Source organism: Podarcis muralis, chromosome 7 (assembly GCF_964188315.1).
Source record: "Podarcis muralis chromosome 7, rPodMur119.hap1.1, whole genome shotgun sequence".
Taxonomy (NCBI): domain Eukaryota; kingdom Metazoa; phylum Chordata; class Lepidosauria; order Squamata; family Lacertidae; genus Podarcis; species Podarcis muralis.
The window spans coordinates 72,991,157-73,019,054 of NC_135661.1; the positions used below are offsets into that span (position 1 = coordinate 72,991,157).

The 27,898-nt window shown below is 47.7% G+C and overlaps 1 protein-coding gene across 1 annotated transcript; it reads right to left on the minus strand.

Annotated features, from left to right (window-relative positions):
* Positions 1-219: 219 nt before the first annotated feature.
* LOC144328463 (uncharacterized) lies at positions 220-27,482 on the minus strand. The gene is given in 14 exon segments (XM_077932083.1): positions 220-833; positions 1,999-2,287; positions 5,702-6,082; positions 6,815-7,014; positions 7,799-8,372; positions 9,493-10,097; positions 10,825-11,392; positions 12,251-12,840; positions 16,226-16,799; positions 18,243-19,542; positions 19,544-22,382; positions 24,719-25,313; positions 26,278-26,915; positions 27,437-27,482. Coding segments are annotated over 14 exon segments (9,225 nt in total). The 3' UTR covers positions 220-807.
* Between the last annotated feature and the right edge of the window lie 416 nt (positions 27,483-27,898).

Below are 27,898 nucleotides of genomic sequence, written 5' to 3' on the forward strand. Positions count from 1 at the left end.
ATTTACTCCCTCTCACTAAATACTCTTCCAAACATGACCACCAGTTCTTGTCTAGCAATCCTACTTGTTGCACACACACTCCAAACTAGGAAAACCTGGGCAGTTGCTGATGGACTACGTCCTTGTGGAAGGCCTAGCACTGACCAGCTACAACCATCCAGGCCTGGTGGTACTCTCAGTACTTCTTTGACCAGCACCGTAGCCCAGGCAGCTGTGTAAAATCATTATTTTGCCAAAAAGCTGTCAAGATGGACTCACACAAATGCAAGACCTTTACCAAAAGCTTTTTATTGATTTGTCTGTTAGATTCGACTCGGTCTGGGTCAAGACATTGCCATGAAACGCCCGTTGCCATGCCCCAAAGACAGCTGTAGCCTTGAACCAAGACTTTGCTGTGTACCTGGGGAGCAGCTATCACACATCAGATTGGAATGTGTGGTACTGTTTGGCAGAGGGACCCCTCTATGTATGCTATGTGACACTTTGAGTCAAATGTGAATAAGCTAGTGAAACAAACGGAAAACAGCAAACAATGCAAATTCAAGGAAGCAGAGGCTAGCTAGTGACCGAACTTATGTACAATCTCTGTGGAGCTGAATCTCAGCATTACTGAGCTGGTGAACCCTATCTGCTTTGCTGCAGGGAAGTACATTTATTTAACAGCAAGAGGTGTTCCATTGTGCTTGGGAGAACAGATGCCTGTCCTATCCCTGGGATTCAGCCAGGGAGAAGCTGTTTCTGTCACGATACCAGTCCAGATATTGCCTCAGAGGGGTTGGCATCCAAAAGTGATCTCGATTCTAGGTTTCAGTAGGAGTGGATTTTAAAACGAGCTAAAAATATAAGAGAATAACAGAGCATTCAGCGCCTTGTATATCAAACAACAGTATTCCAAATCCCTTGCGGGAGTATACCCATACTTGGACATGCATCATGGTGGGCAATTCCAAACTGTGTATAGGCATTGTTCTTAACAGGAGACACTAAGGAGCCATTGCTAAGGATGAGTAAACCTGTCGAGGCTTGCCCACACTTCTACTCGTGTCATAAAATTGTCGTTTTTGAGCTATTTTAAGGGGAAATCGGGGAAATCAGCACTGCCAACATAGGCTGCCATACATCTGGATTTTCCCAGACATTTAGTTGATTTCTGCCTGGACGCTGCTGACGAATGCAGTATTCTGGATATGTCTGGGAAATTCTGGACGTATGGTAACCCTATTTCTAGGCATGGGTCAGAGTGGGTTTCCCCTTGGCCCGTTCCTGCATGCAGAACATTCTTTCCACCACAGAGCTACGATGGTGAAGAAGCACTTTTATATCATTCTTCCCCAACCTGGTGCCCTCCAGATTCTTTGGACAACAACGCTAGGCAGCCCCAGCCAGGATGACCAATGGTCCAGACCACTTGGAGAGCACCAGGGTGGAAAAGTCTGCTGGTTCTCAAGCAGTGCCATGGAAGTCCTCGTTTAGACTGAGTCATGCTTCTAGGGAAAAACATATTGTGGAGAGGGGGAAGAAAGGAAGGATGTGAAGAGAAGAAAGCAAGAAAAGAATTAAAAGGAAGCAAAGATGAAATAATGGAAGGAAGAAAAGAGGAGGAAAGAAGAGCAGAAATCATAAATAGAGAAAGGGAAATAAGTTTACCTTAACACCCTCAAGCATGAGCTACAATTTGACACACACACCCCCCCCAATGGTAATGGGTTTACAGTTGAGGCCCAGTCTTCCATGATCAACAGGCCCCAATAAACTGTTCGTTCTTATCCTTCTTCCTCCATGCTTGGGTCATGGGGTGCAACCTTGAGATGCTCAACAGAGCAGCATAAATAGCACCAGTAGAAACCTACTTTCTTAAACAACCAAGTATCCAGTTGCCATCATTTATGTCCCAGTTGCTTTTTTTGGGGGGGGGTTGCACCCTTGCCCATTGACTTAAGCAGTGGGGATCATTAAATAGATTAGTGAAATAAGACATTGGTTTCTGTCCTTACATACCATTTTGCATAGCTGTCGTTACTCGCCAGTGGCTAATGACCTCTGTAATGGTGTGCGCTACTCTACCGTTGGGTAACCGCAAGTCATCTGCACCATTCCCATTGAAGTTTCCACAGGCTCCGAATACTTTGTTGGCCAATTCACCACTGATGGCCACTGTCAGGTCTCCTCTGGTGCTATAGAGAACCCGCACACCTGATCTGTGTGCCACTGTCACCAAGTCCTGAGCCAGGCTTATCGATACTTCCTTTGAGGGCTGGACTGGAAGATGCACTGGGTGCCCATTAACCTATAACATGTAAACCAGCTGGTCATTTAGAACTACTACAGATGATAAAGACAAAAGAAGGAGAACAACAATATAACTTTAGAAGATGTGTGGTTGCTAGAGAGATATAGCTTCTGCGAAACTCACTGTTCTTCCCCATGATATGATCAAGACCTACCTCTTAAGCCTCTGCATTGGCTCCCGCAAGCCTCATCAATTTCAAGCTTTTGTCACGAAACTTCTAAAGCTCATGGCCTTAGACTACCACCCCTCCCTCCATTTTCTGTATCATACATCTAGCACATTTGCTAGGGAACCTTTCCAGAAATGTATGTGAATACCCAAATACCCATATATTTTGAAACTCTTATCAAAATTCCTTTCATTTTCCTTTGAATTTGTATAGAAGTTTCTCTTGAGAGGACCTTCGAATTCAACTTGAGTTTCAACTACGCCATTGCCTATGACTCAGAAGTGTACCTATTCGCTCGTTCACTCTTTCTGTGACACACACACTGAATTATGTCACTAGCCCCTAAGAAAACTACTGATAGTCTTCTATATCCCTGGGCATTTTGTTTGAGCAAAACTACCCTTAAATTTGCTTATTCAGTGGCAATTCTTAACATCCTTATTCTTTCTCTGATCTCTGTGCCCCTCCAATTCTATGCTCTACATTTTTCAATGCATTCACCTCTCCAGAGTTTTCATATAAAGCTTTCCTATATAGAATAGAATAGAATAGATTCTTTATTGTCATTACACAAGTGCAACATTGCACAAGTGCAACGAAATTGGATGCCATCCCTTAAAAACAACAAAAGCAAAACAACCACAACATCCAAACAAACCACATTCCAGCCACACCCACACCCACACCCATCAAACTCCCAGGTCACACTATCGAGTTACAGCATTCAAAAAGGCCACAGCTCTTGGATAGAAACTGTTTTTCAGTCTATTTGTCCTTGACTTGATGTTTCTATATCTCCTGCCAGAAGGCAGTAGTGCAAACAGACTGTATCCCGGGTGAGATGAATCCTGCAGGATGTTGTTTGCTTTCCTAAGACAACGGGAACCGTACAGTTCTTCCAAAGATGGGAGAGGATGACCAATAATCCTTTGGGCTGTGGTTATGACCTTCTGGAGCACCTTCCTCTCCCTAGCTGTACAACTGGAGAACCAAGCACAAATACAGTATGTAAGAATGCTCTCTATGGAGCCTCGGTAGAAGGACACCAGCAGTCTCTCACTCAGATTGTTCTTCTTTAAAAGTCTGAGGAAATAAATTCTCTGCTGGGCCTTCTTCACCAGAGCAGTGGTATTTGCGCTCCAAGTCATGCCCTGATCGATAGTTACTCCCAAAAACCTGAATTCCGCCACCCTCTCCACCCGTTCCCCGTTGATATACAAGGGCTGAATGTCCGCCTTTTTCCCCCTGTAATCCACCACCAATTCCTTGGTCTTAGCCGTATTAAGAGCCAGATTGTTCTCTCCACACCAAACACAGAGCCGCTCCACCTCGTCCCGATAGGCGGACTCATCCCCTCCTGAAATGAGCCCTACCACCGTAGTGTCATCAGCAAACTTGATGATTTTGTTGCTGGAATAGATGGCTGTACAGTCATACGTATAGAGAGCATAGAGCAGGGGACTCAACACACAACCCTGTGGTGAGCCGGTGTTAAGGCTAAGGGCTGTGGACATATGTGACCCTACTCTAACCCTCTGAGAACGTTCTGACAAAAAATCCAAAACCCAGAGACAGGTGGAGTTGGAGAGTCCAATCGCCTCTAGCTTGGACACCAGTCTGTGGGGGAGGATAGTGTTAAAAGCAGAGCTAAAATCCACAAACAGCAGCCTCACATAACTCCCCGGCTGCTCCAGATGGGACAGAGCAGCATGGAGAGTGGTGGTGATAGCGTCTTCTGTGGATCTATTTGCCCTGTATGCAAACTGGTAGTTGTCAAAAGTTGATGGAAGACAGGAAATAATGTGACGGCGCACCAGTTTCTCAAAACACTTCATGATGATTGGAGTCAGTGCAACTGGTCTGTAGTCATTCAAACTACTGATTGTGGATTTTTTAGGCAGAGGGACAATAGTTGACGACTTCAGGCAGGGTGGGACAATAGACTGGTGTAAGGACTTGTTGAAGATCTTAGTAAAGACCCTCGCCAGCTGATCCGCACAGCCCTTCAACACCTTTCCAGTGATGCCATCAGGTCCAGCCGCCTTCCTCGGATTCGCCATCCTCAATACCTGTCTCACCTCATGCTCCTCTACCGTGAATGAGGGGCCCCTATGGGCTGGTGGCTGTAATACCGGCGTCTCAGGTGGCTCCTTCTCGAAGCGAGCAAAGAAGAGGTTAAGCTCCTCCGCCAGCAAAGGGTCACCGTCGACAGCACCAAGGTTAGGTTTGTAGTTGGTAATATGCTGAATCCCCTGCCACATCTGTCTTGTGTTGTTGCTCCTTAAATTATCCTCAATCCTCAGCCTATAATCCAGTTTTGCCCGTCGAATACCCCTCTTCAAGTTTGCTCTTGCCACACTGTAAAGCTGCACCTCGCCTGACCTGAAAGCCCTGTTCCTTTCCCGCAACAGGCACTGGACCTCTCTATTCATCCAGGGTTTCTGATTGGGGTAGAACCGGATGGATTTATTTACTGTGACAGTGTCTGTGCAGTGATTGATATAGCACAGAACTGCCGCCGTGTGCTCCTCCAGGTCTGAACGATCGAAAATATCCCAATTGGTTCTCTCAAAACAGTCCTGCAGCTGGTGAATAGCACCTTCAGGCCAGATTTTAACAGATTTTAATATTGTGGGAGCCCGTTTCCTGAGTGGGATATATGCTGGTACCAGGAACAGAGACATATGGTCGGACTGGCCCAAGTGTGGCAGCTGTAAAGCCCTATAGCCGTGATTTACATTCGAATAAACTTTATCCAGTGTCTTGTCCCCTCTTGTGGGACATTTCACATGCTGATAGTCTCATCCAACCTGCATCTCTATTGCCAACTGACTGTGTGGTGAGTGCTGAATGTGTGGTGCGTGTATTTATGTGGGTGGGTATGGTGCATGCATGTGTGAAAGTGTAGAGTGGCTCCACCCCTTGTCAGTTATTGCTTTTCCTGCTATTGGCTTTGGCCCTGCCCACTTCTGGCATGAATCCTATGGAAGGCTGGCCAAAGAGAATTAAGCCCACCCTTATAGAGTGTCTATTGCAACTGTATACGCTAATTTAATGCTCATTAGTTACAGCATTCCAGGGCGGATAAATAAAAAGAATGACAAGTTAGTGGGAAGAGTGGGAGGTGAGATGGCGGTGCGTTGATTGGCAAGAAAGCTTATGTGGAAATAAGAAGTGGATACTGAAAGGTATAATGGCTGATAGAATATGAGTTCTGTCAGCTTCCATTCTTTACTTCTTACCGTTACTGAGCTGTCCTGCTTCAGCAGCACAATAAGCTTGTGGAAATAGATTGTGACAGTGACCACAAGGGGTGTGGGGCATGCAGGACATTTCTGCAGCTGAATCACCACCCGGAACCAAGATGTAGACTTGGCGTTGATGAGCACGGAGATCTCATAGGACCCTACAGGGGGAACCTTTCCGGAGACCCTGTCGTAAGTTGTGAAGATGTGCCCCTGGGAAATGGTGCAATGGCCCTCTTGCCGGATACAAGTCCACTTGGCATTACTCAGGACACAGGTTTGCCCAGCTGCACATGGTAGCGGTGTGCACACGACCCGACCTTGACGATGGCAGGTACACTCCTCCCTGCAGTTGGCTGTGATCACCTTCACTCCAACCTGCCAATAAAAACACAGTGTTGAAAGCAGGTGACTCTTGCATTTTGCCATGTTTGAAATCATATAACGTATGGTGAGTTTATGTGGTATCTTCCATATGTTATCATCACAGTTCTGCTGACCCAACTGCAAATTTGTGTGTGTGTTTGACACAGAAAACAAATACTTTCATCACATCATTGAGTAAAAATAGAAAAAAATAGTTGGTGCCTCCTAATTTCCAGTGGGAGCATATTCCAAAACATGAATGCCACCACACTGAAAGATCTGCCTAACAAACTTCAGGGGCGTGTGACACCCACAAATGTGCTTCTGGAACCTACACCACTCCCATTTCTGCCTCTACAACATTATTTCTTCTTGTTGCTCCATAAACATCCCAGCTAGCCTTCTGCTTCCTGTTGGAGCAAAACGCTTCTTCAGGTGTTATTTCCCCTTGGTGCAGAAGAATTCTTAACAAGAACAATCTGTGAGTGTGCAGCTGTGGTTATGCCTCTGTTTGTAAGTGTGCATGTTAAAGTTCTTCTCCTTCTCCTTCTCTCTCTCTCTCTCTCTCTCTCTCACTCACACACACACACACACACACACACACACTAGCATCTCTTCCTGATCTTTGTAGAGAAACCACAGCCCAACTGAACCAAATGCCTTTAAATTCAAGCATTCCAGTTTAGCCAGCTTGTGTATTGGGATAACATGTTCTTGTTCTTTCAGAAAGTGCTTGTCACTTGCCTTAAACCATGTGCCCTGGTGAAAGCACCGGCATTGGCTAATAGGCACACAATGATACCCAGCCATAAAGTAACCCTTTTTGCACTGGCAGCCTTCGGCACAGTTGCTAGAGCACTTGGTGATGCTGACTGCTTCTCTGCAACCTCTGGGGCAAGCTCTGACACAGATATCGTAGTGACTGTTGACTGGGCACTTCATAGCTGCAAGAAAGATTGGGGAAAATTAAGTTACTATATGAAAGGGGAAGATGAGTGTGGATTAGGAACATAGGGAGCTAGGATACTGAGTCAGTTCAGACCATTTTGTCCATTTAGCTCAGTATTGTCTGCACCATGGATAAGAAATCACCATCCCACATGCCAAACTTGGCCAATCAAGGGTACAAATTTGAACTGGACTCAGCTGCCTCACACCTGACAACATATGGGGGCCAGATGGAGAATAGGAATTGGTAAATCTCACAGTTTTGTTTATTCCCAGTTCCTTGTTTTTCCTGTCTTAAGTTCAGGTCTCCACCTTTCCATGTCAGTTTGCTTTTTTTAAAGTCACTGGGAAAACTCAACAACATTTCAATGTGATTTCTCCCCTGCCAATATGCACAATTTTGTATGCAGTTTTGCCTAACATGCACATTTTTGCAAAGTGATTTTCCCTGATATAAAGCATCTTTGTGAATTATTTCCCCCTAATATATGAACTTTTATGCACACTTTAGTATATGCACTTTTGTACACTGGGTTGCAGCACTGCATTTGGAAAATTGCCATTGTTTTGCAAAGTACGAATTGGGATGTTACATGCTGCCGCTTCCATCACCAAGCCCGGACTATGAGCAGACAAGTTGGTAATACCTGTTCTTGGATGTATAGTTGAGATTGTTAATAGATACTAGTGTGCACAGATCAAGAAGGATGCTGGAAGGGGTTGTGAAAGTGGGGTTAGGTGCCTGTGGCCTTAGAAAGCTAGTTCTATAGGAGGACTTACGGCAGAATGCTGCTGTTCTCCAAGGCTTGATCTTGACGCCTGCAGCTTGACAGGCAGTGACGTAGGCATGGATAGCCCGGCAGAGGATAACAGTGTTCCCTCTTGCTTTGCAGAGGTCATGCACGCAATTGTTGTAGAAGTCTGCAGGGTTGATGGTGGAAAAGCAGGCACTGAAAGGCCCATATGGGGCTTGAAGTATGCCACATTGACTGCTGTGTACATAGCTGGCCTTCCGGCTCTCTCTGCATGCACCACATACTGAAGCAGCACAATCATCTGCACAGACAGCCGTGGGGACGTCCACTCTCCAAGCAGCTGCAAAGACTTGGACGCTTGAGGCTGGGTGGCCAGTGGGCAGGAAGAGGTCATCATTGGATCTGCCATTATAATTACCACATAGGCCACAGGTCTGGCCCTGATAGGATTCAGGTACTCTGACAACAAGATGGTAGAGCTGGTCAAAAGAGACGAATAAGCCAAAGTCTGTCCGAATCACAATGTTGTCACCATGGTAGTACGCCCACATACCATCACTTACCAACCGGAAAGGTAAGTAGGTGATCGCACCATTGACCTGTGGCAGTGGAAAGTTAGTGAGAATCAGGCGGACAGACAGTTTAAGACAATGGCCACTCCTCTGATGTGTCCAAACCAACATCTGATGTAGTTTCACCTTTTGTCCTTGTTTATTGGTCTGTTTTCTACATACGTTCCTTATACGTGCAAACCTAGCATTAGCACATAGCATCCCTGAGCACTAGGCTCTCCAGATTGCAAGCAGGGCCCATCACTGTACTGACACCTGCCCTGGACCCCTTGTGCTGGATGGCTTGGAGCCACCATTTTAGATTTCCTGTAATGTCAAGGACTTACTCTGTGGTCAAAGCAGAAAATTAAAAAAGGTGTTGCCAAGCTGCCCAAACACCAGGGCTGTCTTAAGCATATGTGGCGCCGGGGTGCAAAGATCCACCCAGCACCCCCCCCCCCGGTTGCCCAGTCCCAGACGCGCATGAGGGCAGAGCCGTCCGGCCACCCAGTGTCTTGCTGGCTTGGTCGCCCGCAGCAGAAGAGCCCACCGCAGCACTCTGACTGGCGGGCGGGCTCTTCCCCAGACTCTCGGTTGGTGCCCCTGAGAGCCCAGCGCCCGGGTGCCCCGCACCCCTAGCACCTATGGGTAATATGGCCCTGCCAAACACTAATTGTAGTGCTGCTGCTGCTGCCAGCTTTGGCCACAGGGACTCACTGATGAAGTAGGGGGCCCACCTGTAGAGACTTTCCCAAGGCCTCCCCCAAACCTAGATCTAGCTTTGCTAATATGACTATTGTATATTGATTGTTGCCCACCAGCCACACATCAGTTCTACTGTGCACATCTTGAACAGAGGAAGCTGTCTTATATTGAATCAGAACATTGGTTCATCTAGCTCAGTATTGTCTACACTGACTGGTAGGAACCTTCCAGGGTTTCTCAGGGGTTTCTGCCAGCCCTAGGTGTTGGGGATTGAACCTGCAACCTTTTTCATACATGGCAGATGCTCTGCACTGAGCTACAGTCCACCCCCTGAGCCAATATTTCCCATAGCTATATCATTACCCAACCTCATTGCTGCAACCATTCACCCTATTTATTCAACCCCTCATGTCTTTCGAGCAAGCAACCATGTTCCATTGCTCTCCGTTTCACAAAGGCTTACCAGGACAATGCCTCTCTTTTCCCGCAAGATGGAGATGGTGTTTTGATAAGCTGTGACTGACACGACCTTTGTCACAGAGACCTTGCCCCTGGACCGCCTCTCATTCTCCACGTTGACAGAGAAGGGCTGAAGGGAGGTCTTCTGCGTGCAGCTCCTAGCCAGGGTGTAGGTGCAATTGCTCTGGAGGTCAAATGTGGTGCCATCAAAGGTGAGATAGTGTGGGTCACCAGCCACATGACAAGAGCCACTCCTCTTGGGGGCAAGTGAGTGGCACTTCTGGACACCATCCACCACACGACATTCCTCGTTAGGACCACAGGAGGAACGGTGGCAGTCCATGATGCCACCTACTTGGCATACACATCGCTCCTTGCAGAATCCGTTGAGATAGAAAGAGTCACCCGCCTTGCAATAGAAGCTTTGGTGGACACAGCCACACTGGGAGATGGGAACACACTGGTCACCACTCAGAACATAACCTTCATTGCATTCGCATCCCTCGTGGCATCTAGTAGTGCACGCTACTGGGTTAAAGAGGCTGAGACACGTCACTGGGCAATTGCTGGTGCAGACTTTATAGCGGCTGTTTGCGCTGCATTTAGGAGCTGGAGAGAGACAGGAAGACCTTATTGACCTGGTTGAACCCCACTCAGTCTGGCGTCTTCTCCTAATCCCCACAACCTAAAATGTAAGTGTAGGAAGAGATACTAATTTCAGACATTTCCAAATCTTAAGTTTGTTTCTAGCAGGGAGAGGAGACCTCCTGATCCTGACTTTAGGAATAAGTGCATAAGCTGGATCAGATCAAAAAGTCCATCCAATTCAACATCCTATTTTCCACAAAGCCCAACCAGATTCTTCTGAGAAGTCCACAAGCAGAGGATGAAGAAACTGGTTTTCCCATCAGGCTCTCAAGCAACTGCTACCCAGATTTATATGACCTCTGAAACCTGGAGGCTGCCTATAGCTATCATGACTATAGCTATCATTGATGATGAACATAACATATCACAATGTATTTATATACCACTTTTCATTCCACGGATAGTTGTCAAATCCCTATTGTGTGTATGCAAGTGGCAACCACCACAATCTGTAGCAACAAGTTCCACATATTGTGAACTCAGGCTCTTCCTCTTATTTGTCCTGAATCACCTGCCAATCAGTGTGGACGACCTCAAGCTCTAAGTACTGAGAAAGGGAAAACCTTTCTATCCACTTTCTCCATCAAATAAAATAATTTTGAAAATTGGCCTGGGAGTTTATGTACTCATCATTCCTTGGCAGGAACTGGGGGTTCACTTTCTGCAAGGTTATTGCCCATGAACTTACTACAGAAACTGGCAGATCTCCACTCATAGACCCTGGTGCCATATGCTTGGCAAGCTGCGGCATAGGAGGAGATGATGTGACAGACGGCATTTTTATTGGTCTTGTTGGAGCAAAAGTCAAAGACACAGTCTTTGAAATATGATTGAGGTGGCACCTTGCTGTGGCACTCCCTGAAAGGGCCGCGCATGTCCAGCAGGAGACCACACTCCTTGCTCGTCTTCTGTGTGTGTTCAATGTTCACAAGGTCTGGACAGGCCTCCTTCTCCTTCTCAATGCACCCTGGGATGTCCCGAACTTTCCAGCTTCGGCCAAAGTCCCCTGGGTTAGTTGTCAGAACTTGGCTGTGTTGCAGAGTCATGTCATCATCTGCCCGCCCATTGAAATTGCCACACAAGCCACACACGTCACCCCTGTAGGCTCCTGGCACCGTGAGACGGATATTGTTAGTCCCATCAAATGCGACAGTTAAACCAAAATCAGTCGTGATCACAATATCCCAGCCGTGGCGGTAGAGGGCAACTTTGTTGTATTCAATGTTGTAGGGCAGGTGGACCAACAATCCATTCAACTGGAAAAGGAAGGTGGAGCAGGGAGAGAGAAAGAGAGAAAATAATTTAGAGATGTTATATAAAGCAGATGTGGGACAACACATGCTTTTCAGGGAAAAGGTCTTGCCTTCGCTCAAATGGACCAGGTAGCAGTAGGTGATGGGAAAGACTCTGCCTGCCAATCACTGTCTCAGAGCCACTGCCAGTCTAAGTAGACAGTAATGTGCTAGATAAGCTTTCCCCAACTGGATGTCCTCCAGATGTTTTGGGCTGTAACACTCATCAGTCCTAACCACCACAGCAAATAAATGAACACATAGTTGGGCCGCCTATAGGTATTCAACTTGCAAGTCAAGATATTTGGGAACAAAAGAACACAAGAACAGCCCTGTTGGATGAGGACAATGGTCCATCTGGTTCATTATTCTAGTTCCCAGATGCCCCTGGGAAGCCTACAGACAGGACACAAGTGCAACAGGGCTACTCTCCCCCCTTGCAATTCCAAGCAACTGGAATTCAGAGGCATTCTGTCTCTAACAGTGGAGGTAGAACATAGTCATGATGACTAGTAAGCATTGATAGCTTTGTTCATGTATGCTACCTTGGATTCCATTACGGAAGAAAGTGTGGATATAAAAGAAAGGAAACAAAGAAGCAAATACATAAATGAAAATGGCGAGTTGTGCCTAGCCCTAGGAGAAGATACTATGGAGACAGAAGAACTTTAAGAGCTCCATATCAATACATAATTGTGAATAAACTATCCTGTTTGGGTTGCTTGCTTTCATACTGAATAATCAACCTCAGAAATAGGAAGTGATTGATAAATCCAAGAAATTGCATGAGTTCTAGCAGAAGGGCAGAAGAAGTGCACTCACCAAGACTTTACTATGGCTGACGGTGATTGTAAAACCATAGACTTTGACCTCAATGGCTTTGGTGGCAGGATAATCCTTGTGTCCCTTCCTTTCATGCCGAACCAGGACTTGAAACTGGGTCAGGTTTGCTCTCTTGTGGCAGATTTCAACCAGGCGATAAACACAGGTCCCGTAGAAGTCATAGCGCAACCCATCAAAGGTGACGTAATGCAACTGTCCCACAGCAGTGCAGGTCCCATAGTAGGTGGGGTAGCATTTTCTCATGCCATTGACCACATGGCACCCTTCCATCTCTCTGCAACGGGACTCATGGCAGATCACTTTTTTATCTTGCGCCCTGCACAAGCAACGCTGATGGCACTGCTGGTCACCCCAGAACTGCTCTTTGGGCGCATAGAGACGACCATGGTAGGCGCAGCCGCACCGGTTTTGGGGAATACACTTGCCACTATCCAGCACGTAGCCAGCCTTGCACTGGCAGGTCTCCACGCAGGGCAGGTGACACTGCTTTGGAGCATCAGGGTTGGTGCAGGTGGCAGGACATGCTGAGCCACAGGGCATGTATTGGCTGTAGTCAGGGCAAGACATGGCTGCAGAAAGGAAAGCAAAGGTGAGCACAGCCACTGTTCTTACATAAAGCCCTATCTTTGCTTGATAGCAACATTTCATCTAATACACTGAGGTTCTAAATCAGGGTCCTCCTATCAGCTGGCAAGGCCAATGGCTAGGGATCATGGGAACTGTAGTTCAAGAACATCTGGAGGGCCATCGGTTCCCCATCCTTGCTGTAAGCTTATCTATCAAAATAAAATAGCCATTTCCCTCCTCAAGGCGGTTCAGGACTACTGAACTGTGGAAGAGCCTTTTAGCTAAATCGCAGGGTCAAATCTTTTTATTTTATTTTATGATAGTGTATTCCTGAATACACTTACTTAATATTTGCCCATATATGTGCACAGTATTTCACTTATGAAACACATTCCCTTCTGGAACCACAGGTTGCATTACTGCAATGGGTCTATGCAGGGCTGAATTTGGGGTTGGTCTGGAAGCTTTAGCAAGTGCAAACTGTGGCAGTTCAATTGCTCACTTGGGCAGGATATTACCACCATGTAATGACACAGCTGAAAGAATTGCACCGGCTGCCAATTAATACTGGGCTAAGTTCAAGGACTAGCTTACTTAGAAGATCATCTCATCCCTTATATATCCAACTGATCACAGCACCCTGCAGGAGAGGGCTTCCTGCAGACATTATCTTATCAGGAGGACCATTCTGTCCAACATAGTAATTACCGTATTTTTTGCACCATAACACTCACTTTTTTCCTCCTAGAAAGTAAGGGGAAATGTCTGTGCGTGTTATGGAGCGAATGCCTGCGGGTGGTGGTGGGGGATCTGCTGCAGTCGTGAGCAGAGGATCCATGGTTCCCCTTCCTTCTCTCCTCCGTGGTTACAAAGCATGGATCCACATGGATCCTCAGGATTTTTGCATTGGGCTACTCCAAACTCACTGTCAGATCACATGTGGCCACAGCATGAACCACAAAAATCATATATCCACTATTTCGTTTAGAATATTTTTTTTCTTGTTTTCCTCCTCTAAAAACTACATGCGTGTTATGGTCTGGTGCGTGTTATAGAGCGAAAAATACGATAGTCTTTTAGCATCATAGCACCTACCCTCCTATTAAATATTAAACAGGCACCACCTCTGTTGTCTTTTGGTCCCTAGTGAAGACCTCTCTCTTTGCACAAGCCTTTTAAGCAGAGATCGTTCCCAGTCTGCATCTGTGTTGGGAACTTTCTTACATTTTTTAGATCAGTGTTTCCCAACCGATGTTCCGCGGCACACCAGTGTGCCGTGAGACCTTGCCTGGTGTGCCGTGGGAGGGAGGCGGGAGAGGCGGGGCGGCGGCGGCATCTCCTGCTGGATGCAAATCCAAACATGGCGGGCGCCTCCCTCGCTCCTTTGTAGGCGGACCATCGAGAGAGAAAGAAAAGGAGGCGAAAGAGCGAGAGAAGGCGCCTGCGCGGAAAGAGGAGCGAGTAGTGCGCCTGCGCGCCGCGGTGCCCGAGATCGCTTCTCCCCACCGCCCCTTGCTTCAAAAGAGGTCCGGGGACAGCGGGAAGCGCTTCGCGCTGCCCCCAGACCTCTTTTGAAGCAAGGGTTTGCGGGGAGAACCGATCTCCCCGCAGCCCCTTGCTTCAAAAGAGGTCCGGGGGCAGCGGGAAGCGCAGCGCTTCTTCCCCGCTGCCCCCGGACCTCTTTTGAAGCAAGGGGCTGCGGGGAGATCGCTTCTCCCGGTGCTCCGAAGCAGCCTGCAGCGCGGAGCACGGGGCGCCCTTTGGAGGACGCCCCGTGCTTCGCGCAGCTGTCCGCAAGCCTTGGGCGCCTGGGGGAACTCCCCCCCGGCGCGCAAGGCTTGCAGGCGGCAGCCTGCAGCGCGGAGCGCGGGGTGCCCTTTGGAGGACGCCCCGTGCTTCGCGCAGCTGTCCGCAAGCCTTGGGCGCCTGGGGGAACTCCCCCCCGGCGCGCAAGGCTTGCGGGCGGCAGCCTGCAGCGCGGAGCGCGGGGCGTCCTTCGGAGGACGCCCCGTTCTTTGCGCAGCTGTCCGCAAGCCTTGCGCGCCCAGGGGAACTCCCCCCCCCCGCGTGCACGGCTTGCGGGCGGCAGCCAGCAGCGCGGAGCACGGGGCGCCCTCCGTAGGAGGCTGCGGAGGGTGGCGCGGAGCTGCCCGCGCTCCAGGGCTTCTTGCAGCTCCGCGCCACCCCCGGATCCTGGCGCGAAGCCGCGCGGGGCTGTGAAGGGTGGCACGGAGCTGCCTGCGCTCCAGGGCTTCTTGCAGCTCCGCGCCACCCCCCGGATCCCGGCGCGAAGCCGCGCGGGGCTGCCTGCGCTCCAGGGCTTCTTGCAGCTCCGCACCACCCCCCGGATCCCGGCGCGAAGGCGCGCGGGGCTGCGGAGGGTGGCACGGAGCTGCCTGCCTCCAGGGCTTCTTGCAGCTCCGCGCCACCCCCCGGATCCCGGCGCGAAGCCGCGCGGGGCTGCGGAGGGTGGTGCGGAGCTGCCTGCGCTCCAGGGCTTCTTGCAGCTCCGCGCCACCCCCCGGATCCCGGCGTGAAGCCGCGCGGGGCTGCGGAGGGTGGCACGGAGCTGCCTGCACTCCAGGGCTTCTTGCAGCTCCGCGCCACCCCCCGGATCCCGGCGCGAAGCCGCGTGGGGCTGCGGAGGGTGGTGCGGAGCTGCCTGCGCTCCAGGGCTTCTTGCAGCTCCGCGCCACCCACCGGATCCCGGCGCGAAGCCGCGCGGGGCTCCGGAGGGTGGCGCGGAGCTACCTGGGCTCCAGGGCTTCTTGCAGCTCCGCGCCACCCCCCGGATCCCAGCGCGAAGCCGCACGGGGCTCTGGAGGGTAGCGCAGAGCTGCCTGCATCCCGAAGCCTGGTGCGCGCTGAAGAGCGCCCCCGAGCTTCACGCACCTCTCCGCAAGCCTGGGGAGACCAGTGTGGCTCCCTAGGCTTGCGGATATCAGGCTGTTCTGGGGGCTGGGGTCGGGGGAAGCTTGGGCTTCCCCCGCGCCTGCCCCGTGCCTGGGGAGGGGAATTTTTTTTCTTTATTCTCCCCCCCAAAAATTAGGTGCGTCTTATGGGGCGGTGCGTCCTATGGGGCGAAAAATACGGTAGTCAATATAGGCACAGAGTTAATTTTTTTAACATTTTCTAATGGTGGTGTGCCTCGAGATTTTTTTCATGAAACAAGTGTGCCTTTGCCCAAAAAAGGTTGGGAAACACTGTTTCAGATGTTTTAATGACTTTATCTTTTGTGCGTTTGCTTCCCTAGACTCCTTTGGGAGGAAGGGCAGGATATGAATTTCACACGTAAATAATAAATACTACAATAGGATCCTCATCTAGGTGCCCATAATTGCATAGGTAGCTTAATCCCTGTCTCCATGAATGCTCTGCAGTACTCACGGCAGCCGGCATGTTTTCTCCAGGCAGATAGCACTGCCCCTTCTCTTTGGCAGGCATCAGCGTAAGTCTTCAGTGCTCGGCATAATATCTGCTTGTAGCCCTCAAAGGCACACAAATCAATCACACAGTCGTTCAAATAGGGCTTGGGGTCAATCAAGGCATGGCAATGTCGGAACGGGCCACCTCTGTGCTTAGTAAGCAGGCCGCAATAAGTCTCCGCTCTGTATCTGGTCGCCAGCTCCGGAGAACAGCGCCAGCATTTGCCGTGGCAGCCATGACTGCATTGGCTATCACCATTTTCCACCTTCCAGCTCCTGCCAAACTCCACAGGATCGGTGGCAAAGCCTCCCAAAGATGTCATAAAGTCATCATTGGGGTCCCCGTTGTAGTTGCCACAGAGGCCGCAGATATGGCTCCGAAAGGCTGGAGTGACCTCCACCACTAGGTAATAGTTCCAGTCATAGTAAACTTTCAGACCAAATGATGTTTCCACAACCAGTTGGCCTCCTCTGTGGTATAAGGAGAGCTTCCCATCATGCATGCTTATGGGCAGGCGGGAGCGTACTTGGTTGACCTGGAAGCGGCAAAGGCAGATAAAAGAATTTTTTTTTTTTAGTCAAGATTATATACACATACTCTGCAAATTAATTGAAGTGACACAGCAGCATTCTCTAACCCGATGCCCTCCAGCTTTTTGGGACTCCAGTTCCCATCTGCCCCAGCCAGTGTGGCCAATGGCAAGTGATGATGGGTGCTGGAGTCCCAACAACCTCTGGAGGAATCCAGGTTTGCAAAGGCTGTGATGAAGCAAAACACCAACATTTCTAGTGAGGTCAAACTTCAGAAAGTTTCTATTTAAAGAAGCAACTTTAGTTGTGATTCTGACTAATAAAGTAGAATCATTTGTGATCACGTGACTTCCAGGTGACGTGAAACAAGCTCTCTGATTTTAAAAGAAAGTCCCTTGCATATCTCCAGGTTCAAAAAAGGATCAAGAAGACTTTGTAGCTGGAGATTCGCTGCCAGTCAAAACAGGCAATACTAGACAAGGTGGGAAAATAATCTGACTTTTCATAAGGCATCTTCTTATGTTTCTGTGGCTCAGTCAGAACATATTTACTTAAAAACAACACCGAGAAAGGAGTAGGTCTGCATGAATCTGTCAGTTTCTCTTTTTTCTAGGCTTAAGTTCACTTTGTTGCATTTCTGCTTCACTTTGCAATTCGTTTCTTTAAAAAATAATGTTCTCACAAAGTTGCCAACATTTCAGTGTGCATTTCTCCAAATATGCACATTTTTGCAAGCAGGTTTTTCTAACAACGCATTTCACCGCTATTGGTGTTTTCATGCATGCTGTCCCCTAATACCACATTTTCGGCCCTTTTTTCGGTTGCAGAACTGCAATGCAAAATTCAGAGAATTGAAAATTTTGAAAGTGAGCTGTTTGAGTTTGCATATCATTTCAGAAAATGTGAACTTGGTAGGCTCGCATTAAAATATAAACAGAGCCATATTTATTCCTGATCCGTACGGATCCTTATACTTGGAATAGTCAAGTACTTTTGTGGGGAAGCACCCCGAATGCAAATTTGGAAAATCAGGGAGTGTCTGAAAAACTGTGAGAATAGCACAGTAAAGAAGGATGGTTTCAGGTAAGTGGATTCTGACAAAGGTAGATAGGAGACAAAATCTCCACCACCTTCAAATGCAGCAATTAAAAGAAAAAAGGTGTAGGGAACTGCTGGCCCTGCAGAGGCTGCTGAACCAATATCTCTCTCTCTCTCTCTCTCTCTCTCTCTCTCTCTCTCTCTCTCGTAACCCACCCTGGAATGCTATAGTGAAGGACAGGTGTGTGAGAGAAATAAAATAAATAAGCCAACTGTAGCCCTCCAGTTGTTATTGGACTTCAGCTGGCCAACAGTCTGAAATGAGTGGAAGTCCAGCAACAACTATAGATTCCCAACCCCTGGTGCCACTTCCTCAGTTTTAATAAAACCACACAGAGATGGGCTCTTACTCTGACAAGGCCATATTCGTACTTGACCATGGTGATGTTGGAGCCATAGACAGAGATGGTGACCTGGCTGACGAAAGAGAACCGGGAGTTCTTCTGGCTCTTGGTGTAGATATGGAAGAAAGGTAGAGCCGAAGTGGGTTGACAGGTCTTCACCACAGTGTAAGTGCAGGTACCTTGGAAATCGTAGCTGCGTCCGTCAAAGGTGTGGTAGTGGGGTTGTCCAGAGGCCCAGCAGATTGACTGGGCGGGTGAAACAGACACACACTTGGGGACACCATTCACAACTTTACAGGTTGTCCCTCTCTTGCAGTGAACTGTGTGGCATGCTTGTGCTGCTACTGGCACACATTTGGGCTGTCCATTTATAAGTTGACATACAGTTCCCCTTTGGCAATGGGTATTATGACAGGAGCTCGGCAGAGGAACGCACTGGGGCCAGGCATTCACAATTTGACAGACAGTCCCCACACTGCAGCGGAATTTGTCACAGGAAGGTGGGTTGTGCACACATTGGGGGAACCCATTAACAAGCCGACACACAGTCCCCACTTGACAATGTACAGAAGCGCAAGAAGGTGCTGCTGCTGGAACACATGTTGGCCGGCCATGTGCAATCTGGCACACCATTCCCTGGGCACAGTGAGTTTTGTTACAGGAAGACAGAATGGGTACACAAGTTGGCAAGCCACTGATGACCTCACAAACAGTCCCTCTTTGACAATGTGCTCTGTCACAGGATGGTGGGACAGCAACACATCTGGGCCAGTAATCCACAATTTTACAAACTGTCCCATCTTGGCAACGGAACTGGTCACAGGAAGGAGGATTTGGAACACATTGGGGCCAACCGGAAATCATGTGACACACTGTCCCTGCACTGCAACTGAATTTTGCACAGGAAAGTGGGCTGAGAACACACTGGGGCCCACCAAAAACCTTTTGACATACAGTCCCGACGTTGCAGCTGACATTTCCACAGGGGGGTGGGATGGGAACACATGTGGGCCAACCAGAAACAATTTGACACATAGTCCCTGCACTGCAGCTAAATTGGTCACAGGAGGGTGGGATTGTAACACATCTGGGCCAACCATAAGCCATTTGACACACAGTCCCTGCACTGCAGCTGACATTTCCACAAAATTGTGAACTCGAATGGGGAACGCATTTGGGCCAACCACTACTGATCTCACATACAGTCCCTTCTTTGCAATGGAACTTGTCACAGGAAGGCGAGATGGAAATACACCTTGGATGCCCTTCATATATCTCACACACAGTCCCTGCATGACAGCTGATTTTTTTCACAAGCAGGTGGGCTCATACGGGCAACACATTTGGGCCAACCACTGCTGATTTCACAAACTGTCCCTTCTTTGCAATGGAACTTGTCACAGGAAGGCGAGATGGAAATACATCTTGGATGCCCTTCATATATCTCACACTTGGTCCCTGCACTGCAGCTGATTTTTTCACAAGAGGACAAGCTGGAACGTGCGATGCATGTGGGCCAACCACTACTGATTTCACATACAGTCCCTTCTTTGCAATGGAACTTGTCACAGGAAGGCGAGACGGAAATACACCTTGGATGCCCTTCGTATAACTCACACTTGGTCCCTCCACTGCAGCTGAATTTTTCGCAGGAAGCTGGGTTGGAACGGGGAACGCATGTGGGCCAACCACTACTGATTTCACAAACTGTCCCTTCTTTGCAGTGGAACTTGTCACAGGAAGGTGAGATGGAAATACATCTAGGATGCCCTTCGTATAGCTCACACTTGGTCCCTGCACTGCAGCTGATTTTTTCACAAGAGGACAAGCTGGAACGTGGAACACATTTGGGCCAACCACTACTGATTTCACAAACTGTCCCTTCTTTGCAGTGGAACTTGTCACAGGAAGGTGAGACAGAAATACATCTTGGATGCCCTTCATATATCTCACACTTGGTCCCTGCACTGCAGCTGATTTTTTCACAAGAGGACAAGCTGGAACGTGGAACACATTTGGGCCAACCACTACTGATTTCACAAACTGTCCCTTCTTTGCATTGGAACTTGTCACAGGAAGGTGAGACGGAAATACACCTTGGATGCCCTTCGTATATCTCACATTTGGTCCCTGCACTGCAGCTGATTTTTTCACAAGAGGACAAGCTGGAACGTGGAACACATTTGGGCCAACCGCTACTGATCTCACAAACTGTCCCTTCTTTGCAATGGAACTTGTCACAGGAAGGCGAGACGGAAATACATCTTGGATGCCCTTCATATATCTCACACTTGGTCCCAGCACTGCAGCTGAATTTTTCACAAGAGGACAAGCTGGGATGGGGAACACATTTGGGCCAACCACTACTGATTTCACAAACAGTTCCCTCTTTGCAATGAAACTTGTCACAAGAAGGTGAGATGGAAATACATCTTGGATGCCCTTCATACATCTCACACACAGTTCCTGTACTGCAGGTGAATTTTTCACACGAGTTTCTAATGGGAATGCAGGTGGGCCAGTCATCAACTAATTTACAAAGTGTTCCTTCTTTGCACTGGATTTTGTCACAAGAGGCTGGGATTGGAACACACATTGGCCAACCATCTATAATTTCACAAGTAGTCCCATCCCTGCAGCCGAGTTTGTCACAGGTGGGTGGGATAGGCGCACACTGAGGCCAACCATCAACCATTTTACAAGTTGTCCCCTCACTGCAATGGATTTTGTCACAGGACGGTTGGATTGCTGTGCACTGGGGCCAACCTTGGATGATTTTACAAACGGTGCCTTGTCTACAGTAGACGTTTTCACAGGAGTGAGGGGCTGGAACACATTCTGGCCATCCGTTAACTGTTTTACAGATGGTTCCCACTTTACATTGCAACTTGTCGCAGGTGGGAGGGATGGGAATGCATTTGGGCCTTCCATCAATGAATTTGCAAACAGTCCCCTCTGCGCATTTTGTTTTCTGACATGAAGGTGGCAAAGGCACACACGTGGGCCAGTTATGCACTATTTCACATACAGTTCCTTGTCTGCATTTATATCTGTCACAGGAAAGCGGGATGGGTATGCATGTTGGCTTTCCATCAACCATTTCACACACGGCCTCTTCTGTGCAAACAAAGGACGCACACGACGTTGGTTTATCTGGGATGCACGTCGGCCAGCCATTGACAATATCACACACTGTTCCCGTTTTGCATTCAGTATTCTCACAGGAGTGCGGCAGGGGCACGCAGCTGGGCCACCCGTTCACCATTTCGCAGACATTTCCCACTGCGCACTGGATTTTGTCACAGGATATTACGGTGGGCACACACTTGGGCATGCCATCGGTGATCTCACAGATTGTCCCTTCTTTGCAGTGAATGGTGCCACAGGAAGGTGCAACGGGCACGCAGGCGGGAATCCCATTAGCTATCTTACATACTGTCCCCTGCTTGCAGTGAACTTTGTCACAGGACGGTAGGACGGGTACACACCTGGGCAAGTTGTTCACAGTCTTACATTCAGTGCCAGCCACACAATTTAAATTGGCACAGGATGGCCCTGGGACACACTTAGGCCAACCATCCACAATATTACACATAGTCCCTTGCTCGCAGACGGTATGCAGGCAGGATGGTGGCAATCGGACACACGTCGGGTAGCCATCGATCACTTCACACATGGCCCCTTTATCACAAAGAAGGACTCCGCATGATGCTGTTACTGGGACACATTTAGGCTGACCATGGACAACCTCGCATTCAGTCCCAACTTCACATTGGACTTTGTGGCAGGAAGGCTGGTGGGGCACACACTGGGGCCAGCCATTGATGAGGCTGCACACTGTTCCCGGCTTGCATTGAGTATTCTCACAGGATGCCGGTGCTGGGATACATTTAGGGAAGCCATCAGCTAGGTCACATATTGACCCTTCTTGGCACTGGACTTGATGACAAGATGGTGGGTGAGGGACACACCTGGCATGGCCCTCTACTATCTTGCACACTGTCCCCTCTTGGCATTGGATGGTATTGCAGGTCTGAGGTTCTGGGACGCATTGTGGCTGATTGTGCGTAATGCTGCATACGTATCCCTTTCCACAACTCGTTCCACTGCAGGGGATGGGATGAGGGCTCAGTGGAGGCAGGGCTGCTAGAAAACACAAAGAATCACTGAGGGTAAATGGAAGAGCTACCAGTACAGAAATATATTGGAAGGCCCAGAAAGACATGAAAGAGAAAAGGAAATAATAGGTTATGAAATAACGCCCTGTTCCACAGAATCTCAAAGCCTGTCCCCCACCACCAACCATTTCTGTACATCATGGGTGAGGAACCTGTGGCCTTCCAGATGTTGTTGGGCATCAGTTCCCATCAGGCCAAGCCAAGCATGACTGATGGAAAGGGATAATGGGACTGCAGGTTTCTTCATATAGCACTGTCCTTCCTTCTTTCCTCCCATATCAACCTACCTGTGCACTCAGCTAATCAGAGAAGGCTCTTTGTGTTCAGCCTTAAGGAGAAGTAGGTCATGTATGTACAAAAGCACATAGAAACATAGCAAGCAGCCTCCTACAAAGTCAGACCATTGGCCCAACCAGCTCAGTATTGTCCACACTGACTGGATGTGGCTCTCCAAAGGTTTCAGATAGGGAGTCTTTCCCGGCCTTACCAGGAGAAACCAAGGATTGAGCTTGGGACCTTCTGCATGCAAAGCAGTTCTTCAAGCACTTCCTCTTTGCCTTTGCCTCACACTTTTGGTGCCTCTCACTCCCTTGCTAGCTGGCTGATCAGCTGGAACTGTTGCTTGCAGAAGGTGGTCAGTTCTAGACCATTTGCAGATTGTGCCTATGTTCCAGGCTCAGTCCTTGGCACCTCTGCTTACAAGAGTCAGGTAACAGGAGTTGGGTAGGGCCCTGCAGCTCTGCTGCCAAGGAAAGCAGATCGTTCTGGACTAGGTGAGCAAATGGTCTGACATGTCATAAAATCACTTCTGTTTCCCTTTTTTGCCCAATTGCGTGATGTACCTGTGCTCTTCAACCTTGGGTCCCCAGCTGTTGTTGAACTACAACTGCCATCATCCAAAGCCAGCTGGGGATGATGAGATATGGGATACAGCAATATCTGGACACCCAAGATGGGAGAACACAGTGCTGCATGACACTATTTTCAAACTTCCATAATTCCCTTACTAAAGCAGCCTAAATGTTCCATAGTAGCAGTTTAATCCTTTGATCACTCACTTGTCAGAGAGAATTCAGAAAATGGAATTGCCAATCTATTGCATTCCAGTGCTTTCTGTGTTCCCCATCCACCTTTTTCAGACCTGATTTGCATCAATTTTTAAAGTTAAAAATGCAACAGAAGTGCACAGGTAATGTTACTGAAGCTTCTCAGGGCTAATGCCCTTTTAATTAGAAATTTCCTTCTTGGATCTTATGCTTCCTGCTCAGTAGGGACATGGCATTATAGATTTATTTTATTTTGAAAATTTCTAGACTGCTTGATGTGTGTGTGTGTGTGTGTGTGTGTGTGTGTGTGTAGGCTGTGCACAGTATTCAGTGAAAGTGAACATATAATAAAATCATTAAGCAAATCATAAGTACATTTAACATTGAATTTCTTAGCTCCTGTTCTCTCAAGGGAGGCAATCTTTGCTCATTGGTTTGCTCTCATTCTTTTTCTTTCCTTTTCTTTTTGTCAACTGCAATTTATAAAAAAGAAAGAAGTGAGGAAATGAAGAATCAAAGCCCCTCTGATTAGAACAGGAACTAATTAATTAAGAAGCTTTTAAGAGGCAATTCCTCTCTGATACTGCAGTTGGTAGGAGCCACACAGAGGGAACTTCTTCTTAAAATTGTAGGGATATTTACTGAATGAGGCCTCTGAATAAACATTATTGTAGGATCTTGGCCTTGCTGGTGGGCAGGGTCCCCCACCCCCAGCCAGAACTCATTAGAACTCAGCTCCGGCACCTTTCAGATGGGTGCCATTGCCATTCTAAGAGAATTCTGGCACCTCTTTTTCTAGAAAAATAGCATTGCTGGTGGGCTTTGCTAAATTTAGTAATAGCATTAAATACTGCATGGAATGACCATTTTAATCGCTCTTCCAGCTGACTGGGTACAAGCAATGCCTTAGCAGTGCTAAATGGCTCTAGTGCAGAAGCAAACTCTGCCTTAATTGTGCCCAGACTGAAAAAGACACAATAGCTCCTGCACCAGAGACTGGACACTGGTGGTCTTCCAATAGTTGCTGAACTACAACTCTTGCCATCCCTGTTCATTGGCCATGTAGTTGAGAGTTGGAGTCCAACAACATATGGAAGGCCGCAGCTTCCTTACCTCTGGGATATGGTGATATAGGTTAAGAAGAAGAAATAGATGTGGCAGCTGGAGATGACTTTGAGATCTTGGATACATCAGGGGAACTCTGGATGTGCAGCATGTAACAGGAAGGATGGAGAGGAGGAAGGAAGGCAGGACTTACAATGGATGGCAAAGGCCACAGAGCCATAGCTATTGTGTGGGGCGACCCCAATGCTCAGAAGGCTGAAGGTAGACTTGGGGTGTTCTACAAAGTGCATTGCCTGGTGCCCACTGAAGATGAACTCAGTCCAGGAGTAGGAAGTGCCTGGTATGACCCGCCAGTGTGCATAATGCAGTGGTTGCTTGTCTAAGGTAATGCTCTGGCACGTTCTGCTCTCTGCGACAATGAGTCCCAGGTTGTGGAAGCCTTCCTGACCCAGGATGCCGTAGGATTTGGAGTAGTCGGACATTGCAGGGACACCAGAGAGGAAGGGGTCATAGGGAACACCCTCTTTGACCCCTCCTGTGGCGTAGAACAGCACTTGGACCCCCACATTGGAAGAGATGTACAGGGGCTTTTGGGCTCTCACTTCAACTGCAATCACCTGCCCATCTTGCAAATGGTGCTTGGCATAATGGGTGCCAGAACGGATTTGGAGGTGTGTTGTCTGGCAAGCAGCCACATAGGCCACATCGTAATTGGTCTGGAAGGGCAGTGGGGCTACCAAGAATTCTTTGCCCCATTTCCGGATGGGCAGCAGCTGCTCAAAAACATGCTGGCAATTGAGTTAAGTCAGCCATGATAAAATGGGCGCAAGATATTGGGTACAACATTATGTTTGAAGACTGGGAAAGGTTATGGACCACCGGTATGAAATTTACGGCATGTAGTGCCTTAAAAGAAAACATTATGAAAATGATGTACAGGTGGTACATGACCCCAGTCAAACTTGCAAAGATATATCATTTGTCTGATAATAAATGTTGGAAATGTAAGGAGGCTGAAGGAACATTCTTTCACCTTTGGTGGACATGCCCGAGGGTGAAGGCTTTTTGGGAAATGATTTATAACGAGTTGAAAAAGGTATTTAAGTATACCTTTCATAAGAAACCAGAAGCCTTCCTCCTGGGCATTGTGGGCCAGAGAGTGCTAAAGAAAGATAGAACTTTCTTTTTATATGCAACTACAGCAGCAAGAATCCTTATAGCCAAATACTGGAAGGCACAGGAGTTACCCACACTGGAAGAATGGCACACGCAACTGATGGACTACATGGAATTGGCTGAAATGACTGGCAGAATCCGAGACCTGGGAGAAGAGGCAGTGGAAGAGGACTGGAAAAAATTTAAGGACTATTTACAAAAACATTTTAAGTTATATGAATGTTGAGAATTTGCTAAGTTTTGAGAAAAACATGCTTCAGTATTGAGATTCGGAAATGATCGAAACTAAGTTATGACTGAGAAAAGTTTAACTTTTAGAGTAAATATTTAGATGAAATTACAAAAACACATGAAACAAGGTATTAATTTGCTGTTGATTTTTATTGTAAAGAATGCAGGGATGGAGGATGTGGGGAAGTCCAGTTGATGATGGAAAAAAAGATTTGGAAAAGTGTATTCTTTTTTGTTTTTTCTCATTTTGTAAAAAAGCTTTTGTTGTGTTATTGACGATGTATTGACGTTGTACTTTGACCCTGGAAAACAAAGCAATAAAAAATATTTTTAAAAAAACAAAACATGCTGGCAATTTTCATGTGCCCAAATGCAGCTGTGGCCAGACAAGACTACAACCGGCTTGTGAGAGACCACTTTGGTGCCAGAAAGGTCCTGGTGGCTTTGGATCTGGACAGCTTGGTAAGCTTCAAGGGAGACAACGAGCTTGCTTCCTGGCCCATAAGTCACCCCATGGAAAGTCACTTGACCGGTGACATAGATGAAGACTTGAGTAGGGTCCTGGCTGGATACCACGGAGAACTCCTGGAAGCCCTTGGAAGGCTCTCCAGAAGGTGTCACCACATAGTGAGTATTCCCAAGTAAATACCTGGGGTAGACAACTGTGGTGGCAACTGAGTTGGGTTTGGAGCTAAGTGAGAGGACCGTGACATCATGGGAGGCCCTGACGATGACGGCAGAGTGGAATTTGTTGCTTCCAACCATTTCGACATTACTTGGCAACTGTACTGGCACGGTCTCACCACTCTTGACAGCAAAGTCCCTCAGGAACTTGGTCTTGTAGACGGCAACAGTGACAGAGGTGCCGTCTTTTAGGCCAGTGACGAAGAGTTTGAAACTGCCATCCTCAAAGCTTTTCTGCAACCCGTTCTGCATGAAGGCTGTTATGAAGTGCTTCCCTTGGGTTCGCCCAGAAACTCTACCTAAAGAGATGAGAGAGGGATGCATTTGCTGAAATAATTGAAAATCAAAATGGCTCTCAAGGCAGCATTCTGCCTCTGAAGGCAAAATCAAGCTGAAGGTTTATATACCCCAGCCTACTGTTCTCACATTGGCAAACCTGATGCCTATGGGAAGACAGCGAGCTGTACTGTTTTCAGGGGCTGCTAAACCATTTTTATTCTAGCAAGCCTATCCAGGTATGTAACTGCAACATTTGTAATAATTACTGGTTTTATTTTGTACATTATTATTATTATTATTATTTAGACTTACTAGTCACTTGTTACCTAAAGAGCTCAAAGTGACGTGCATGACTTTTTTTAGACTTTTTTTTTTTTGTAAACAAGTTACAGGTCTTTTGTTCTAGCAAGAGGTATATCAATTTTGTTAAATAAAAAATAGTGAGTGCAACATAGATTGCAGGTTGCACATGGGCCCCAAAGCACTTTAATCTATAGTTTTCAGTTAGAACACAAAAGTTTATAGCCATGACTATACTTACCACACAGAAGAGCGATCCAGGCCCATAGAAGCAACATTTTGATCATACTTCAGCCTGGAATGTAAAAATATAAAACATCTATTGGAATTCCGGAATAAGCTGTATTCAGCACTAACGTTGGGTTATTCTTGGTTCCATACCCTCCAACATTTCTCCATTGAAAATAGGGATGTCCCATTTCATAATGATAATTTTACTATTTATACCCCACACATCTTACTGGGTAGCCCCAGCCACTCTGGGCAGCGTCCAACATATATAAAAACATAATAAAACATTAAACATTTTTAAAAAACCCTTCCCTATACAGGATTGCTTTCTGATGGCTCAGGGGTCGGATAACTCCATACCGTCCAACATTTCTCCAGTGAAAATAGGGACATCCTAAGGAAAAGTGGAGCATTCTGGGATCAAATCAGAAACTGGGACGGCTTCTCTAAATCAGGGATGTCCCTGGAAAAT